The sequence below is a fragment of the Plectropomus leopardus genome, chromosome 4 (genome assembly GCF_008729295.1).
Source record: "Plectropomus leopardus isolate mb chromosome 4, YSFRI_Pleo_2.0, whole genome shotgun sequence".
Classification (NCBI taxonomy): domain Eukaryota; kingdom Metazoa; phylum Chordata; class Actinopteri; order Perciformes; family Serranidae; genus Plectropomus; species Plectropomus leopardus.
The window spans coordinates 29300837-29320111 of record NC_056466.1 but is presented as its reverse complement, the minus strand read 5'-3'; the positions used below and the strand labels follow the sequence as shown (position 1 = coordinate 29320111).

General features: G+C 40.8%; 3 protein-coding genes across 14 annotated transcripts in view; 1 reads left to right on the top strand and 2 right to left on the bottom strand.

Moving 5' to 3' along the window:
* Positions 1–296: 296 nt before the first annotated feature.
* On the bottom strand, positions 297–5939 carry rnf11a (ring finger protein 11a). Its single transcript, XM_042485226.1, has 3 exons — positions 5520–5939; positions 3530–3702; positions 297–2065 (listed from the first exon to the last, which is right to left on the bottom strand). Exons 1-3 carry the CDS (start codon positions 5616–5618, stop codon positions 1894–1896), a joined length of 444 nt encoding a protein of 147 aa, XP_042341160.1. The 5' UTR covers positions 5619–5939; the 3' UTR covers positions 297–1893.
* A 501-nt stretch (positions 5940–6440) lies between these two features.
* On the top strand, positions 6441–8525 carry LOC121941997 (vegetative cell wall protein gp1-like). The gene is made up of 4 exons (XM_042485067.1): positions 6441–6642; positions 8000–8161; positions 8243–8380; positions 8463–8525. The coding sequence occupies exons 1-4, from the start codon at positions 6640–6642 to the stop codon at positions 8523–8525; spliced, it is 366 nt and encodes a 121-aa protein (XP_042341001.1). The 5' UTR covers positions 6441–6639.
* Positions 8526–10291: 1766 nt separating this feature from the next.
* Positions 10292–19275, bottom strand: part of LOC121941879 (nuclear factor 1 X-type-like) — a 118639-nt gene continuing 109655 nt past the window's right edge. For 11 of the 12 annotated variants that reach the window (XM_042484816.1, XM_042484813.1, XM_042484810.1 and 8 more), the window contains 2 exons: positions 18525–18613; positions 10292–15175 (listed from right to left, as the gene is read on the bottom strand). In XM_042484816.1, the coding sequence (XP_042340750.1) occupies positions 15161–15175; positions 18525–18613 (104 nt within the window). In that variant the 3' untranslated portion in view covers positions 10292–15160. The remainder of the gene's footprint in view (positions 15176–18524; positions 18614–19275) is intronic. The other variant, XM_042484817.1, reaches the window with a different exon arrangement.

Here is a 19275-nt window from a genome sequence, read left to right as displayed (position 1 = left end):
GGAGAGAAGGCAGACATCTCTGCGGCTAATATCACCAACGCTCTGAAGCTCACGCCAAAATCATAGTTGTTTACGTGCTTTTATGCTTGTTTTTTTTATGCTGTTTTTACGCGTTCGCAATTTGTTTTAAATGAAAAGTGCATGACAAAAAAAACATTGATATTATTATTATTGTTATTATTATTATTTTGTAGCTTGATAAATAGCACTACAGATAATAGAAAAACGTGTATGTTTAATGTGGGGGTGAACTTTCCCTTAAAGACATAATAAAGAGACAACACATCACTATTGCATAAAATTTGGTATCCACTTTTATTGTGGTTTCATAATTTTCCTAAAATCTGCGCACCGGTGGCACACTTTATAAATTAAAAACACAAACTGATTGTTAACAGCAGCCAGAGCACATTTCCGGCTTCATTTCTGGCCCTAATTCATAGTGACACAAATCAGTACAGTGCTGGTATCTGTTTCCCCCTAGAGGATAACTAAAAGAAAAGCAAGTCAGAAATGATTGTACTTCACAGGAATTGGCTTACCTCAACCTAAAAAGGCACAGCAGCCTGAGTAAATCAGAAATGTCCTCTTATTGTCACGTGTACTGTTCGAATCTTTAAAAGCTGAAATAATGCTTTACATTCAAGATACATTCCTTTCTACTGCTGTAGCTTCTCCTTCAGCGTTGTACTTTGTTTGTGCTATACATTACTACGCAGTCAGTATCAGAGTACACGCCTAATACCAAAAGTTAAAAGCAGTTTTGTTTGACCAGAGCCAGGAGCTCTGGAAATGCATCGCTTTCTATAAGAAGGCCATCAACACAAAACAAAACCCAACTAAAACAGAGGGAACAACAAGGTTTACAAGGATTACTTCACAATATTACCTCCACCTGCCAATCTCTAGCCACAACCTCTTCAAAAAACACACACAGACACACATATCAAAACACACAATCATTTACGAAATCTACAAGCTACAGGGAGCCAGATGTGGGGTGACCCAAGGTGCTTTAAGGGGGATTGCACAGCGTATTTTGTCTGTAAATGTCACTGACAGTAAACAATGAAAAGGACACACTAAGGACCGATTTGTAAAAAATGAAACAGAGAGCACAAACTCTAGGCAAAGCAAAGGAGAGGATCCATATTGTGGGAAGGCAAAAAGAAAACAAACAAAACAGATCCATATTTTTAAAAGCAGCTTCAAGGGAAAAACTACAGTACAGACAACAAGACCATAGTCAAATAAAATAGATTCAATCTTCAAATATCTGCTATCTAAAATGACACCATTCTATCTCATGGTGCTGTAGACATGAGCGGTCACGGGACCTCATAACTTTGTTCAGAAAAACTTATTTCTCTGTGTTTTGATGATTGCATATCAGTAGAGAGGCCTGTGTTTTTGTGACATTCAAGGCCACAAGTTCATGTGAAAAACACAGAAACTTCCACTTTCTCCATTGATTTAACATATTGCACATTACATCTAGAGAGGGGGAGTCGATCACATTGGTGACATGCATCTAATTACCATAAAAACCACAAATTAAAATAGACTGTCAGTTGTACAAAAGTGAAATTACTTTGCAGTAATATTTTTGCTACGTGTACAGCTTTCCATATTCTTCATCTAGCTCGATTTGGCACGTTGTCCTACTGTAAAAGGCAAAGAGTTTCCAAAGCCCAAAATAGGTGCATAACAGACTTAAGCAATGTACTGTAGGGCACAGTTTTCAACACCTATCTGATTCTGAAAAAAAAAACAAACTCTCTCCAAACATCTGCATAATGCCACATCACCATGGCTACCTGTCTGAACAGCTAGGACAGTTTCGGCTAAAAAGGTGCAGTTACTTTTAGGCAGGAGCGGCCGTGGTGGGGCCGCTCAGTTGGTTTCGTAAGTGGACAGCAGGGCTGCGTCTACCGGCTCCATGCAGGAGGGGCAGGTGAAGGAACGCATCAGCCACGGGTCGATGCAGTCCACGTGGTAGATGTGAAGGCAGGGCAAGAACCGGATGGGATCGCCGTACTCGAAATCCATCATGCAGATCACACACCTGGTGGAGAGAGAAACATGAAATTCATAATCTTTAAGTATGAAGATAATGTTTTTAAAATTAACTCGGGTTAATCGCTTATTCAGATTTTCAAACATGCAAACTATAAAACCGTATATAGCAAAGAATACAATAAAACTTACACAAGTGTGTGTCTAAAAATACATTTACCAAAAAATAATGTAAAATAAAGTAAAATAAAACAAAATTAAATTAAATTAAATTTTACAGCACCTAAAACTGAAGAGAATAAAACATGAACTGACATCAGTTACTGTGGATTAGGGACAAATGTTTACTCCAACATAAAACATGACTTTTTAGGTCAAGTAAAAAAGTTAGATGATCCAAGTCAAATGCAGAAAAAATGTAAAACTTTCTAGACCGGAAAACAATAAATATATTATGTCATTATATAAGTATCCCTTCCCTAAAAAAAAGCTTGTTAATTTTTCATTTGATTGGATGTTGTAAACGTATATGAGTATTGGAGGGTCCTCTATCTGCATCTGTGAAACCTTAAATATTGTACATTATTTATTTTTTTTTTAAATAGACATTACCAATGCAGCATCAAAAAGTGATTCTTAATATCATACTTTCAATGTCTTTTTAAGATTTTTGAAAGATTGATTTAAGACATGTTAATACCAATTAAGACCATATTAATTAATTAATAAATTGAATGCCTTTATCAAGACTTTTTAAGGATTTGCAGGAACCCTCTTTGGGGTACACTGTTCCTTTATTCCAGACTTCCTCATGTTATAGGCAAGTGTAGCCAGTTATCTAATACATATTCAAAAAAACCCCACAGGTTCATTCACATGTAGATTATTAAGACAACAGTGATGCAGGGCTGTGCATCTCTGCTGATCGAAATTGTGAGCCCACTGCTGTACATTTATTTGTTCTGTAGAGCATTATTTTGTTGACCAATAATCATTGATCATTTATTATAAGAATACTTTGCTGATTTTTAACCAGATTTGTATCAGAGCAATGAGGTCAGTAAATGAACTTTGGTAAACTTTGCTCCAACTACCCAGTGCCCACATAAGATTCTGTTAATGAGTTAGCCGAGTGTTTGACTGTAAAACTAGATTGCTGTTGCCGGCTGGTTGCTATTAAGTGAAATGAACTAGTTTGCATTACATCACCCACTGTGAGAGCATTTATTGGTCTGGTGCAGCTCGGTACCTTCTGGTTGTTGCAGGTTTTCTAACTCTTTTTTTGCAAAAGTGAATTCCACGGTCCCTTTTCTCTTTTTTCTCTGGTCATGCAGCACCAAATTCAAAAGTATTTGTGTCATTCTACAGCACAGACGGCATAGTTTTATATGAGGACTCTCTATACATCAGTGGAATACTTTTTAAGAATGGTATTAGAATGAACCCCGTCCACTGGGTTCAACCAAAACAACACCAACAAGTGGACAAAAAACAGATTATGTTTGAGACTCACTCTTTAACTTTCTTGTCAGAGGGGTCGGAGCCCGGGTCGAAGATGCCTTTAGGCAGGTGATGGATGAGGCCGATTCGCTGGGCAATGCGGACCTGCTCCTCCTCGGTCAGCTGGTAAGCCAGGCGACTCTCCCCTGGGGTGGGATGGTACACCGGCACAGGCTGGGTGCGCTCCTGGAAAAGAAGGAACACAAACCAACCTACGTCATTTATGGAGGGAGGATTTTTAGTGTCAGTGCTCCCTTCGCATTACTGCCTGACAGATAGCTGATTTCTGAGGCTGATACTGATACTTGTCAAACTGATCACGCCAGTTTTAAAATTTATTTGGGGGACATAAAACATTGTGATGTTTCTGTGCTCCAAACAGCACCAGGAGAGTGGACACTACAAGAAGTGATGGATAACCTACAAGCACTGTTATTGAGGTCTCATTTGGATTTTTGTTGTCATCAATCCTGGAACCCATTAGCTGTCGGCTTCACAACGATATAGCCTCTGGGGGCTACAAATAATATTTTTGGGGATTCTACACAGTGTAACCAGCAGATATCAGGGCCAAACTTACTTTTCTGTGTATTACTCAGTGTTTACAGTTCACTTTGCAACTTTCATCTAATCAGATATTTGCATATGAATGCAGATTAATTAGTAAAAACTTATTATAAAGCTCATTGTTGTCAGATGGGTTACAAGACTGAATTTTTGCCAATGCAATCTGCCTCTTTTGCTCCCCACGTGACCTGTTAACCTGCATGCAACCGAAACCCGCTCAAAAGTCAATACGAATTGGTCAATAAAACTCAGACTACAAAAGGAAAACCAGGACGCTTCCTGTACCAAAATCTTGTCCTGTGGTCTGCACATCCTGCAGACAAATGCAGGTATCTGTTTATAGAGATTAGGTTATCACAATATTTTAATATATAGCTCATATGATTTCTGCAGTGTAATTGTACAATAAGTGTATTACATTTTACACACACACACACACACACACACACACACACATATGTATGCAGGAGCTATCAGCAAAAAATACTTACAACAATGAAAAGTAAAAGTACTCACTCTGTAGTTATGTGTTCCCATCAGTGTTTTACTATACAGTATCTGATGTTTTTGGATCAATATTACTGCTGCATTATGGGTCCAGTGTGTAAGATTATGCAGCAGCTATTGGAAAAAATGGTAAACCTATATAATATTTATAATTATGCTTTCCTAATTTACAAACTCCTGAAAAGTAGAATTGTAAGCTGTTTATTTTTACATATGGAGCAGGTCCTGTTTCACAGAGTCCCCCATGTTGTTTTTACAGCAGCTCAGAATGGACAAATCAAACTCTCGCTCTACACAAGGCCATTCATGTTTTTGTGTTGTCCACCACAGTTCCCCTGCACACCTGGTACACAGGAGAAGTTTCATTTCTCAACCTCACTGCTAGATGCCACTAAATCATATGCATAAGACTTTAATGAGTATGTGTGTTATGAAAACCAGCCCTGCTTTTATCTTTGTAAGGACATGTTTTCCAGCTGGTCCAAAAAGGTTAGAATATTTTATTTATCTTAAGAATTCTAAGATTTTTTTTCTGTCCATAAAATAACATCGGTTTATCGGGAAAAGTAGAATTCAAAATCACCTAATTCAGTGACACACTAGACACAAAGAAAATAAAAAAAGGTACCCTGAAAAGTGAATGCACTTATGAGACAAATGTAATATTAGTGGAGAAAAATAGCACAATAATTACTTCTGAGATGTAGTGGAGAAGAAGCACTATGTTGAAATTGAGGTTAAAATAGAAACACTCAATTAAAGTGCTTAAAATTTGAATGTAAGTGCAGTGCTTTCGTTATGTCCCACCACGGGCTGTCTCGTGTAATAATTACTGATTGGTAGGCTTTATTTAACAGCATACAAAAATCACGGAGGTGACGCGCTCTCCGATCCCCGGGGTTTATTTATGTTGAGCCCCAGCAGCTCACCTGGTAGGGCGGCGGAGGCTCTCCGGGCAGACTGCCCCCCTCGGACTCGTTCAGCAGCGACAGGTCATCCGCACCTTGTGAAAACAGGCAGTTCCCCATTGAACTGAGACCACCATGAGAGAGTCCACCTCGCTCTGAGAGAGACAGACACTCAGCTTAGCAGGACTCAGCTGGAGCTAAGCTAACGAGTTACCGTGTGAACGAGTTGGCGTTAGCTTAGCTCGCTGTTAGCTGATAATTTGTTGTCATTCCGCGAGGACCCTGACGAAATATCGACGACAGAAGCGACGTCGCTCTCTCGGATATATAAACTCCCGATGCTAAGCTAAACGGTGGCTAATAAGACGATTAGTGACAAATATTTTAACCGTCTCGGTGAAGTGTTTTTTGTGTGTGTGTGTTGCCTTCTTGTGTTTACAAAAAACACAAAGCGGAATATCGTCATAAGGAAGTTTGTAGAACTCCACACTTCCGCCTGACATTCTGACATTCAGAATAAAAGCTTAAACTTTCAACATTTAAAATAATATAATAATATATACTTGTGTATGTGTGTGTGTGTTAAGACCGAGGGGTCCAACCATAGACTGTATATAAAGTTAGTCTATGGGGCCAATCCATTGGGCCTGAGTCCGTTACAGTATAGGAAACATGAGCACTGTAAAATCCCTCTGTGATTGCTAAAAAAAAAAAAAACAAATTATGTGTCAAAATATTCCCCAACCTGTACTCATTGCACCTGCGCAAGAGGAAAAAAAGTTCCCACTGACCCACGTTATACAGTTTGTGGATGTATTTGAGGGACTCTATTCACAGCTACACATGACATGACAGTGTAAGGATTAAAAAGACCGCAATGATGACGCTTTTACTCTGAAATTTTGCCGGAAGTACTGATGTTGTTGCAGCTTTGTGCGAAACTATGTACATGTTATTACAATATATAGCTATTATTATATAGTTACGGCAAGCTAACATACCATTAGGAGAAGTATGAAGGCGCGTTACTGTTAATTTGTTTTTGTTTTATTCGTAGAGGTTAAAGTGTTGGTTTTTTATAACTTTTTTGAGTCTCGTCCAGTACGGTTTTTGATACAGGAAAGATTTTGAGGACTGGAGAATGGTAAGAGGGCGAGGCATCGTAGTTAACGCTTAATAATAATAAAGAGTCATTTTGTATAAAACATAGTATTGTGTGCAGTATAATATTGTGTATTATATATCTCACTGTAATAGATAGCTTTAATTAGCGACATAGAAAACATTTGCTGTTCGTGTACTTTGGATAGCTAACTTGCTAATTGCTGCAGTGTGGTATGGACGTAGGTGGTGTCTTTTCACAACTGATCTTAGTCACCAAATTTACATATTTACAAATCCTACATAAGCTATTAAAATCACTATAGAGTGAAACTTGTTCGTTGAAAAGTTGCAAAGCCTACATGAATCTTTTTTCTGCCATTATTCAATCATATTGTCCGTGATTATTATTTTTTTAGCTCCCTACATTATGAATGCTGCCAGCTGTTTAATTCTGAATTCCTCTAAATGTAAAACACTTCCGTCAGCGACCTGCGTCAGTCGGATGTCAGAGTACAAGTGGCTGCCGGAAGAACTCGAAGAACTCTATTAATTTCTTTTTTCTTTTTTTTTTTCTTTCTTTTTTTTAGCTCATTGGTTTGATTGCTTAAAAATACATGGGAAGAAAGCAACGAGAAATGAAAGAAGAAATTACCCCCAAATTAGAAAGAAAATCGTAAAAAGTACAAGAAAATTACTTGGACATTTAAAAAGAAGAAGAAACAAATTAGATAAACAAGAAAAAAGGGAAATGGCCCAGGAAAAGTGCTCAAAATGTATAATAATTCTGTAACAGAATTTAAAATATTAAATTATGATAATTATAAATCTAGCTTTTTTTTCTTTTTCTTCTTTTTTACTTTGTTGTTTTCCTTAGCTTTAAAAAAAATCTAAATCTGCTAAATTCTTGCAATTCATGAAACATTTCTCACCAAGGGGCTCATTGCCTTTTTTTTTCTCCCAGGTTTTATTTTATTTTATTTTTTTATAAAGATAATTTTTAGGGCGTTTTTGCATTTAATTGATAGGACACGTGAGTGTGAAAGGGGGAGAGAGAAAGGGGATGACATGCAGCAAAGCGCCAAGGCTGAAATCGAACCTGTGGCAGCTGCGGCGAGGACACAGCCTCGAAACATGTGGCGCCCACCCTATCCGCTGAGCCACCAGGCGCCTCTTCTCCTAGGTTTCTGAAAGAAATCAAGCCAATTTGCTCAGGGTTCAAAGGTTTAAATACTTGTAAAAAGGTGTCTGAAAGCAGCAAAATAAAAGAGCCGTCGCTTCAAGTTTCAAAGGGTTAATAAATGTGTACTGTAGAGGGTAAACTGCTCAGAGGAACAAGGCCGAGCTTCAATACAAAGTTGGACTTTTGCTCCCCCTAATGTCAGTCTTCCCACATTTAGCCCTCAGCAGCTCCACCAGCTCCACCAGCACCCCCTCCTCCATCTAATGGAAACCAGCCTCGGATCAGACCTCCACCCATCCCACAGCATGCTGCACTACCATTTGTCAACCCTCCAGTCCAAGAGACAAGTCCTCCACCAGAGACTACACCTGATGTACAGGTAAGTGTCTCCTCTACAATCTGGAGTTATGTTGTTGCGAGACACCTTAAAGATCTTACTGTGAATTCTTGCAACATCCAGAGTGCACCACCTGCACCACTGCTACCAGTTCAAACTGGACCGCAGTCTCCTCCGTCAGAAGGACAAGAAGACAGCTCTGCTGATGATGCAGAGAAATGCCACTCAGGGCCAGAGCAGAACACTGGGCCGGCAGCTCAGGTACATTCGTCGGTACTGTTTTTACACTTTCATCATCACATAAAACACAAGAAGTAGCTGTTAATTTTCGTTCTGTTTCAAGATGACAGAGCAGCAAGATGAGGCTCAGACACTCCGATGGAGCAGGCGGGAGAGGACCAGCTGACCTGAAGCACTTGATTTCTTTTATAACAGAGATCTACTTTTACCAGTACTTGAAAATGCTGTTCAGAACTGCACTGAAACAGTTACATGGCGCAGCTGAGTGAGCAAATTGCTTTATTATCAGACCAAATATGTTTGGACGTTATTTTAGTCTTCAATCATCATCGCGTTACTTGCAGCTGATTTCATGAAAGTTTTTTTTTTTATGCAAATTGTTGCTGTATGCTTTGTAGTGCCTTTTAGAAACTCTTTAATAAGATGTTTAAGTGCTTTTTACAGCTTGAGTTACAAATAGCAGACCAGGAGCTTAAAAGACGAGCATTTACGATTTTGGTTGAATTAAAGGAATCGGAATCGTAATGGAGCTTGACCTAAACTTGGAATCTAAAGTCAGGATATTTGTTGCACTGTACTCTATTTTAATCTGTCTCCCCTTAGTCTCCAGTTTTATGGAATTATTTGCACTACCCCTGTATTTAAAGTATATATATATATATATATAACCTAAACCTAAAGCACTTGAATGTACAATCATGCACTTTTTGGCTAATTATTTAAAAAAAATTACATATAATATTTAAATGCACTTTTGGAGCCAATTTTGTTGTCACTTTCTAAAATGTTTCTATAAATTAAACTCAAGCCTGCTTGAACGCTCGGTTGTTTTTGCTTTACTGCTTCAAGAAGAACTTAAAAATACATTGTTTGAATGCTTTGAAAACCCAATATGCAGGAAATAGCTCCGGCCGTGTCAGCGGCTCAGTGAGGCTGTCTGTGGACATGGTGGCACTTTGAGCTAAGTGCTAACTTGCAGATGTGTAGCAGCTATCAAACCTCCACCATGTTCACCACCTCAGTTTAGTGTGTTAGCATGCTAACATTAGCTAATTAGCAGGTATACATGTAATGGTCCGGTGTGTAGGCTTTAGAGGCGACCATGAGCAGAACTGTAAACAGTATTCATAACTGCGTATTCATTGGTTTATAATCACCTAAAAATAAGAATCCTGCTTTTATAACCTTTGACTGAGCTGTTTATATCTACATGCGGAGCGGGTCCTACTTGTATACTCCGTACTACATACTCAATATAGCCTCATTCCCACAGCAAAAGATATTTCTAGGATTTTTTGACGTTTCTCAGATTGTGGGACATTCATTAGGTTTTAAGCCTTTAGGACATTTTGGATATTTAAGGACATTGCTTAGTTTTTAGGTATTTCTAGGATTTGAGGCTGTTTCTAGGATTTTAGGACACTTCTCATTTTTTAGGACATTTATTGGATTTTAGGATGTTTGTAGGTCTTTTAGGAAATTTCTTAGATATATAGAACATGTACAGGATTTTTCTGGACATTTCTAGTACATTTCATTGGATTTCAGGCATTTCTAGGATTTGAGGACATTTCTCAGATTTTATAATGTTTCTAGGATTTTAGGACTTTGCTTTTTATAGGATTTTAGGACATAAAGGGCTTAGCTAGGACCTTGTGGGGTGCAGAGGTTTATACACTCAGGTACCTTGTGTATACTAAAGGTACAAACAAAATTCCCAGTGCGAATCACTTTATTTGTTATTGTGAATTAGAAAATTGTTAGAGGACCAGATTTGGCCCGCGGGCCATAAACTGAGCATTACTGCCCTTGTCCCTTTAAAAGATATTAATACTGTGGTGCACCCTGTAAACATTGATGCATGTAGTTCCAGAGCTGATTCCTTATTTTGTCACCAGGCTGCAGAAAGAACGACATGGCACAGCAAGATGGTACAGTCAAGAACATCCTTTTTATTCAATCAGGTGCTGCTCTTCTCAAACTGTGTTTTTCTTCTTATGGAAAAGAAACTGTAATTAACACATGCATTTCACCTAGAGCTCTGGGGGTGTTCTCACAAAGAAGTGGTGCTGCACTGAGGGCGTAGACAGAGGCGTAAAAGAGCTGGGAGTCAGGGGGCCTAGGGTGCTGCCTATTACACCAATTACCATACACGCTTAAGAAGATAAAGAACAAAATCGACAACAGAACAAAGACGCGGAGCAGTCCAGCATGAGGTGGTCAGAGGAGAAAAATGGAGGGCTTCCCTGAATCCTCTGAAAATCAGAGGAATCAGGTTCATGCTGGCCTTTTATCTATCTGGTTGTTGTTGTAAGTGGCTAATACTGCTGAGAGTCTCACTGTGTGCGAAACCCACCGTGAACATTAATACTTCACTTTAAAAGATTGGTTTGAATGGATGTGGGATATGTCCTGGAAATGCAAACCCCCCTCTTTCAGCCTCGTGCAGGACAAGTCCGGTTATAAGGTGCTTGTAGCTTTTCATTTACAGTCCAAAGGCATCCACAAAGAGAGCCTAAACGACAGCATACCCTGATAGCAAATATTAAAAAGAAATCCAAATTAAAAAAGGAAACAACAAAAAGGGGGGAAATAAAACAAACAAAAAAAAAAAAAAGCAAAAATAAATAGCTAAAAACAAGAGCAAATTCTTATCCTAGTCAAAGCAGCCCCTTTTCCAACATCCCAAAACAGTTCATCCAGCCCTCTTGACCCCGGTAATCTTCTCCGTAAACCTCTTAAACCCAAACCCCTGAACCCCTGCCGTCCCTTTCCTAACCCACCCAAGGACACCCCCAAAAGCCCGTCAGCGTAATTTGTTCACTTACATTAGCTGTTGAATGGAGAAGCTGAAGAAGATGGGTATGGTAATACAATGTGAAGCATACAGACAAGAATAACATGTGAGCTAACTGCATTCTGCTCAGACAAAAGTTTTTCGGCAATATTTTTTTTTTCACCCTCCCAACAGCGGAGAGGGCGGGAGAGAGAGAGAGAGAGAGAGAGAGAGAGAGAGAGAGAGAGAGAGAGAGAGAGAGAGAGAGAGAGACGGAGAGTGACGGACACACAGTTACAGACTACTCCAGTGTCTAAGAGAGAACAGACAGTGGAGACAGAGGGGAAGAAAAAAGCAAGAGCTGAACGAGAACAAGTTTTTTTGCCTTTTCAAAAAATGTTTTTTTTTTTGTCATCATTTATCAATAAAAAGTAAAGAACTAATTCACACCAGTTTCCTTTTGTACTATATATATATATATGTATATATATACGGCTTTGAAAAGGAAGAGAGGATATAGGGGAGGTACAATGGAGGGGATTCATTTCGAAAGGCGGGAGGGAAAAAAGTTGCCCCGTAGTGCTGAATAGGGCGACGACCTTTCGCCTCCTCGCGGCACTTAGGGGCAACCTGCTACCTCGGGCCGCTTCGAAAAAAAGGGGCGATCTCGATTACAAAATGGAGTCTGTGAACAAAAGGCACTTTTAAGGGACAACCTTTAACTGCTGGGAAACTATACACTACAGCACAAGCACTATAAGAGTCATTTACAGAGGAGGGGGTGGAACAGGGGAGAGGCTCACCTTGCTGCCTGTTTCATAAATACTTTTTTTTCTGATTTTAAGCCATTTTTTTTGTTGTTGCCCCTTTTCTGTTTCTGTTATCTGTGCAGGATACAAAAGGTCTAACCTATTACTCCTTCCATTGCAATGTGGGTCTCAACACAACCTGCTGAATTTTATCCAGAAACATATCAACATGATCATGGGAAGAAAAGATTTGGGGATGTGAAGCATCTCCCACACTTCAGGGAGGAACTGTATTTATGCCAATGTTATGAGATAAAAATGAGTTAAATCGGGAGGGTTGTTTATTGTTTTGTTTTTGCTGGTGAGTTTCAGGCAGTGCGCGGGTTAAGTTATCTGAAATGTGTTTTGAGAGTTTTTGTTTTTTTTTCTAAAGGTTGAACCAAAATGCCTTTTGTGTCACAACCTTAAGGAATAGGAACCTCTCCCCCCGCTCAATACAAATAGAAGAAGAATAAAAATAGAGAGAGGAATAATGCTGTTTCCTAAATGGTCTGTTACTTTTGTTCATTACCATTCATTTACAATAGTTCTGAATGTACTTTATAGTGTTAAAGCACCAGTTTTCATCTGATGATAGAGAATTTTTTTTTCTCGAGTTTGTGTAGAATTTTTTTTTTCCTTCAGCCCTCCCACATTTTTATAAACAACTGATTACACATAAAACATTAAAAAAGAGACAAAAGGAAATAAAAACAAATACCCCCAACTTACAAAGACTAGGATTTTTCATGGCCCTCTAGTTTAGAGTCCCGGAGCGTACGGACTTGAAACAAATACATTTTTTTTCTCTTTTCTCTTAGCTTTCTTAAAAATCTCTAACAGACAAACACAATGATCTACCCAATGCATTGCACGTGGCTCAATCGACACATATTTTTCAATAATAATACTTTCCATCAAAAAAACAAACACTTTTTTTTCTTCAAACCTACTGTCGATTTTTGACATGTTCATCTAGGTATTATAATGCTGCGCTGCAGATGGCGATGGCGTGTGTCGTTTGATTCGTACTGGTAACAGTAAGGTAATGTTACTGAAACGGGGTGTGAAGGGGTGGGGGTACGGTGAGAGTTCAGAAAATAACTAGACTGCCAACCAGCTCATGTAGTAAAAGTTAAAAAGGAGCATATATCATAAATATATATGTATAAGATCTCTCTCTCTCTGTCTTTACAAAAAAAAAGTTTGCAGTCCTCTATACAGATCTGTCCTAGGCCAATGGTTTCCACATGCACCAATGCTACCATTCCCTGTAGCTTTAGCTTATATGTGGGAAGAGAACCTGAAGTCAAGTTTATTACTAATTGCATGAAGGGAATACAGAGGCACTTTCATATATTGTTATAGTCTTGATATATGGTTTTAGTACATAGAGCTAATGTTACTAGAGAGGCTGAGAACAGGGTCTCAGCCCTGTTTACTATCCCTGCAAAACAGAACCAACAGCTAGGCAGTCCAGTTATTTTGTGAGGTCGGCTTTTGTTGGATTGTGTCATGATGAAAATAATACCAATAGCAAATTTCAATGTGAACATTTACATAGAAAAAAATATCTCAAATTAAAAAGACAAATCTTAAGTGAATGAAAAACCATTAACAAAGGCAGTTTGGAGAACCAAATATAAAGGCTTCCCTTTATTATTTTATGTCAGGTTGTTGGTGGTGTGCATTTTATGTGTGTGTGTGTGTGTGTGTGTGTGTGTGTGTGTGTGTGTGTGTGTGTGTGTGTGTGTGTGTGTGTAGTCCTGTGGGTTTTTCTGTGACGGGACTAAGGGGTGAAGCAATGCAAGGGATGCATGTGATGAGCTGTTGTTACTGTGCTGTCCATACGTGAGAGATTTGAGAAACTGCTGTTCCTGTTTTTGCTGAAATCCGAGCATTAACGTGTTACTGCAAACTACAGAAAAAGCGTTATGACATGCAAGAGAAAACAATCCAAGTGAGACAAAAACAAAACCAAATCTGGCAGAGAGAAAAAAAAAGGAAATCGCAAGAAAAAACACCTACAAACAAAATGAAAACTAATAATATGAAGCCGATGCTGCGTGTGCATTACTGTAAATTAAATCCCATGTCTATGAATAATAAGATATTATGAGTGGTTGTGTGACAGACTGTTCTTGAGAAGATCTGTGCTGTCTGCAAGCGTGCACGTGTGTGTGTGTGTGTCTGTGTGTTTAAGTGTGCGTATGTGTGCTGCGTGTTTCAGGGCCTAGACTTGAATGTCAGCACAGCCACATCCCCGCAGTGGCAGCCAGCCTCGACTCACTTCTCTAATCGCTCATCTGACCATCGATGTGCAATACTGTTCATCCCTTATTAAAAAAATTAATAGTGCATAGGTGAGGGGACGAAAGAGCACATGTAGAGTTAGTGTTATGACTGTCTGTCGTGTGTTCACTCGCTCGCACTCGCCTCATGGCTATCGCTTCTCCCACAGCAGGACGCCCTGATAACTTTGACAGGTAAACAAAGACCAGCCACTTAGTGCATATATGTCACACCATCGGATGGTGTCACCATGATTGGCCAATCGGAAATGAAAAGAGGCTCAGGGCTGAGCGAATGAAGCGGCAGGGTGTGGTGACACACAGGCATGTGGCTGCGGTTAACGGTCTGGACCCTGGGCAGCGCTGAGCTCCAGGTGGGGTGGTGGCGGCGATGGTGGTGGCGGGGGTCAGGTGGGAAATACACAGATATGGAGGCGTGCAAATTTGGGTGGCAATCTTTTTGAATTGCACATCCGACTTCACCATTTACCACTACTCTTTTTTTTTTTTTGGATCTCCCAGCCAATGCATGGAGTTTCATTGTGGAGACAACAAAATGAAAAAAAGAAAAAAAAATCATAAAAATACAACAAATGTATAATTGGTCATTTGTCAGGTTGCCACATTGTGTTTCCTTTGACGTTTCGTGGTATGTGTGTGAGACAGTTCATCTTCCTTTTCCTTGCATTCTGAGTCTGTCAACTCAATCTCATTTGAGCCTCCTGCATAAAGGGGGACGAGCGTTGCTGTTCAAATCGTGTTGGGATTGGGAGTCCTCTTGGGGTGGTGTGGGAAGTTCTGTAGTAGTACTTTGAATAGTGTTGGCTAAAGAGAAAGACCATTTTAGTGTCAGCAGTCTGTTCTTAATCAGCGGTGATGTGTTTGTTTTTCCAAATTTTTCCAATTTTCATGACACAATTTAAGCTCTTGATTCAGAGAGGCCTTGTCAGAGGAACCAGGACTGTGGAGAAGAAAAGGAAAGAAGAAATTAGACTTAAAATTACACTTATTACATTTTAAAACAAGTATGAATTCTCAACAGTTTTGATTTTGCAGTGCAAAAAAAACAAAAAGTAAAAAAATTCAGAACATTACCTACCAACGGACACATACAAGTTACTGATATGAATATGGGAGGGAGAAGTGGGGGTCGTAACAGAGTATGAAAAGGTGTGAAATATGAACACAGAACAGCATCTTACACAGTGAACTTGAAAGCATGTTGTAAATCACTGGCTGACAAAGGGTCACAAGATAAATCTGAGAGGTGAATGATACGGCAGGAAACAGACAAAAAACATTTATGCTACACAAAACAACACGTAATTTTTCAGACGTTCCTCTCTGGTCAATTACTGGATAATTTTACCGTTTCAGACCTCTGAAGACAAAACAAAATAATGTACTGTCTGCTTGAACTGCTCACAACCAGGAGGCATATGCCGTGTAACGAGGGGTCGTAAGTCGAGGTTGCTTTGTTTTACGAGGTTTACAAGCTTTGGGAGCCACTTGTATGAATAATCCTTCAGCCACTAGGTGGCCACCTTCTACTCCTTTTCTCCCACACTTTGTACTTGCTGAGCTCAGCTGTCCCATGTGGTGTCGAAAAAGTTACTACCTCGACTTCCCCGCTTTCTGTTTTTAAGAGAGCTGACGCTGGAGTTTTACTCATTAAAAACACTTGTGTGATTTCAGAGCTACAAATAGCATTACAGCAGCAGTTCTTTTTTTGTATCGGCCTGAATGGCTTTCAACTGAATGAGCAAACAGAGGACTATAACTGTTCTGTCATGCACTACCAGTTTACATGTAAGGCGATCCTCCTAATATGTCTCTGCTCTGTGGGCCCGAGTGGTCTCAGGCTACACTGTAAAGCTATTGAGGGCAGCTACTCCGGGGATCTGGTTTCTCAGTTTGATAAGAGGGCAGAGTGGAGGCTTTGGCACAGGCCGAGCTGTTCTGGCTGCGGCTGACATTCCACAGGCCTCGGCCCTGGGGAGAGCAGCGGATCACCCCACCTTTAACAGCAAACTCTCTGTTGTCCCCCACAACCTCCTTCTATCCTCCACCACCTCTGCCTCCCTCCTTCCTACCCATGATTCTTTGGTGTCAGTAGATAACTCCACCTCCTGGCTCCGACTTCCCTTAACCCCCTTCTCTTTTCCTCTCCCTCTCGTACTCCGGCTCTCCCAGTGTAATCCTTGGCAGCGGAAAGTGACCCCCTCTCTCTAACCCCCCTTCAAGTCCAAGTTCAACTGCCTATGACATCATGTCTGGTTGCTGCGGGCAACCAGACAGCCGGGACGTGACTGTGGAGTGCAGCGAGCTTCAACTAACTCCCTCTCTCTTTTTTCCCTCCGTTTCGCTCAGGCCCTCCTACTTTTTTCATACACGTCCCCCTGTCTTTCTCTCGTCCTGCAGGGCTGAGGTCTCGCCACCAGAGAGCTCCTCAGACCAGCTTTTCTCTGCTTCTTGTCCTGACGGCAGTGGGAAGACTCTCTCCCTCTGTCTTGGCTAGTTGGCTAGAAGGCGGCGAGGCGGGCTGGCAGGGCCGTCGTCTGAACCTCTCCATATGCCAGAGAACAGCAGGATAGGCAGAGACCTCTGTTACTCACTCTGGCTGGGCTTGTTACTGACCTACTAGGCTCAGCTAACTGGGAGCAGTTGATACCAGTGCCCAGGTTCTCGCTGTGCGTGCTGTAAACTCGGAAGAGTGGCCACTTTTCAGTGATGTTTGATAAGCAATAGCAGGGGATAATAAGCGTTCTGAACAGATGTAAGCTGTTGTAAAAGCCCTGTTGTTTTTTAGGGGAGAAAATGAGGGGCAAGAGTTTTGGCACTGAGTTGAAGTGTATGTGCATGTGAGCGTACGCGCCCACACACATTTGGATGGTGTTTGGATGTCCCCTCTGTGCCAGGTCTACATCTGTGGGAGAGTGGTGCAGGTGGGGATCTCGAAAGTACTAGAGGGAGCAGCGGGAGGAGAGAGGGAGAGAGAAAGAGAGGGAGGGTGGGCTGCTGATGCATGAGAGGAGGGCGGAGGGGGGGAGTGGAGCAGCCGAGCAGAGCTGTGCCGAGGAGGAATGCAGATTGTTTCCATGTGTGGGGAGGACAGGAGAGCCGAGTTGGCTGCAGGCAGGTGCGGTTAGCCCCTAATGAGAAAAGTTGTGTTGGTGATGGAGGAGGCCCAAGATACTGCAGCCCAGTGGCAGAGCGCAGCCAAAGCTGAAACCACAATGTAGTTCACTACTGGCCTCACACGCTGCACTAATACACACTGTGGGGCCGAGCACAGATAAATCAACACTGCTGGAGCTGAAACTCACTGGCACTGCTTACATTTACTGTGGGGAAACTACTGTGGTACAGACACTGTAAACCAATACTGAAACTCAAGGCCTTGGTGTATAGGCAACACTTTGTGTCAATGTAGGTGGGCAAGTTTGCAAACAATTGATGAAAATATCTTCATAATGGGGCATATCTGCTTCCCCTGGTGCATTATCATTTTCCTATATTATTTAGACTGTTATGGCAGTGTGTGAGATGTGGTCACATACAAAGTTAACTCAAACAAGCCAGCATTGTCACAAAAGATGTTTTTTTTAGCATAAGCTTTCAAATTAAATTTAACTTGTAGAAAAAATAAACAAGGTTCAATGTTTGTCCACTGAAATAGTTTGACAAAACAACCCTAACTAAAGGTCCACTTGCTAAACTTTTTCTAAGGCTTTCACCATGTCACACAGTGTTCATTAACGGAAGTTTGCTCACTTTTCATGGACACGAATCTGACATGTGAGGTTAACATCTTTTTATAACAGCTGCTGAGCTTGCAAGAGATCCGTCTCCATTAAAAACTGAGGAAACTCCATTCACTGATGAAGACTGTGTTATGTGCTTGAAAACTCTGGAGAGAGCTTGTGACAGGAGTGAGCTTCAACTCGGGATTATTTTGCCGAAATAAGGGCCTAATTTAACAAAATCATACAGACAGCAGTTATGAATGACTAGTGACGGGTGGCAAAAAATATTCAAACTGTTGATCAACGTCGGTACCATGGGCTGAATCAGCGAGTGTAGCTGGTTGCCAATGCAGAGCAATTGTCTGAGTACTGCCTCTGTATCACGGCCTTCGCTCTGAATGACATGCTTGTCCCTTTAAACCCAAAGATGCCTACAGTGCAAAGTCACGCTTGCAGCAGGTGATGAGCGAAAAGGAAGAAAAAGACATAAAAACAAAGGAGGAGGAGGAGGAGGGAGAGGAAAATGGGTGGATGTTAATTAAATGAGGGAGGTTGGCGGGGTACCTGAGTCTGCTGGGGGATATTCAGAAAGTTGTCCCGTGTTCCGATGCCGACAAACCGGTTGGGAGCTGTGGAGCCTGGCGTGGAGTATGCTATAAACAGAGAGAGACAAGTGTGTACATGCTTTTTTACACACACACATACACACCGAGCTCATAGTAGAGTTTGATGCTCTCATCATCAATATCTATATGTTTTTACTATAATGTCTGTCTGCTACGACTATGACTACAAATCACTGTCAAAGAATTTAAGGGTCAGGGATACTGATGCCCTATTAGTCACATGGATGATTTATTCATTTTGCGGGCAGGTTCAATGTTATTTTCCTTCACTTAACCGTTTAATCTGTGGTAAACAAGGGGATGTACAGTCTGTAATGATTAGCACTAACATGAAGAAGCTATTTCCCCCAAAATATGGCTGCGCTGTTAGTCAGAGACGCTCCTCAGCAGCCCCTGGCCTCAGTAATAAGCCTCCGTAATCATAGGAAACCACTGAGGATTCACTGCGGACTTAATAATAGGGTGACCCATGGAGGAACTGTATTCATCACCAGTGGTTACCGACGCTCCATTTACATTTAATTGGTTAATAGGAGCATCTTGCCTCCAAAGTGACACCATTCAGTGATGCCACAGGATCAAATTTAGGGCAGTTGTGCTCACTGGACTCCAACATGGCGGCCGAGTAGAACTTTTGCTGTGCATGACTTGAGGTTGAGGGGATGGGGATGTGTGGGGGTGACAGTGAC

Coding starts and splice junctions, on each gene's coding strand:
- LOC121941997 (XM_042485067.1), top strand. Junction 8,162..8,242: donor AGACTACACCTGATGTACAG/GTAAGTGTCTCC, acceptor TGCAACATCCAG/AGTGCACCACCTGCACCACT. Junction 8,381..8,462: donor ACACTGGGCCGGCAGCTCAG/GTACATTCGTCG, acceptor TTCTGTTTCAAG/ATGACAGAGCAGCAAGATGA.
- rnf11a (XM_042485226.1), bottom strand. CDS start 5,618: ATGGGGAACTGCCTGTTTTCACAAGGTGCGGATGACCTGTCGCTGCTG. Junction 3,703..5,519: donor AGCCTCCGCCGCCCTACCAG/GTGAGCTGCTGG, acceptor CTTCTTTTCCAG/GAGCGCACCCAGCCTGTGCC. Junction 2,066..3,529: donor TCTGACAAGAAAGTTAAAGA/GTGAGTCTCAAA, acceptor TCTCTCCACCAG/GTGTGTGATCTGCATGATGG.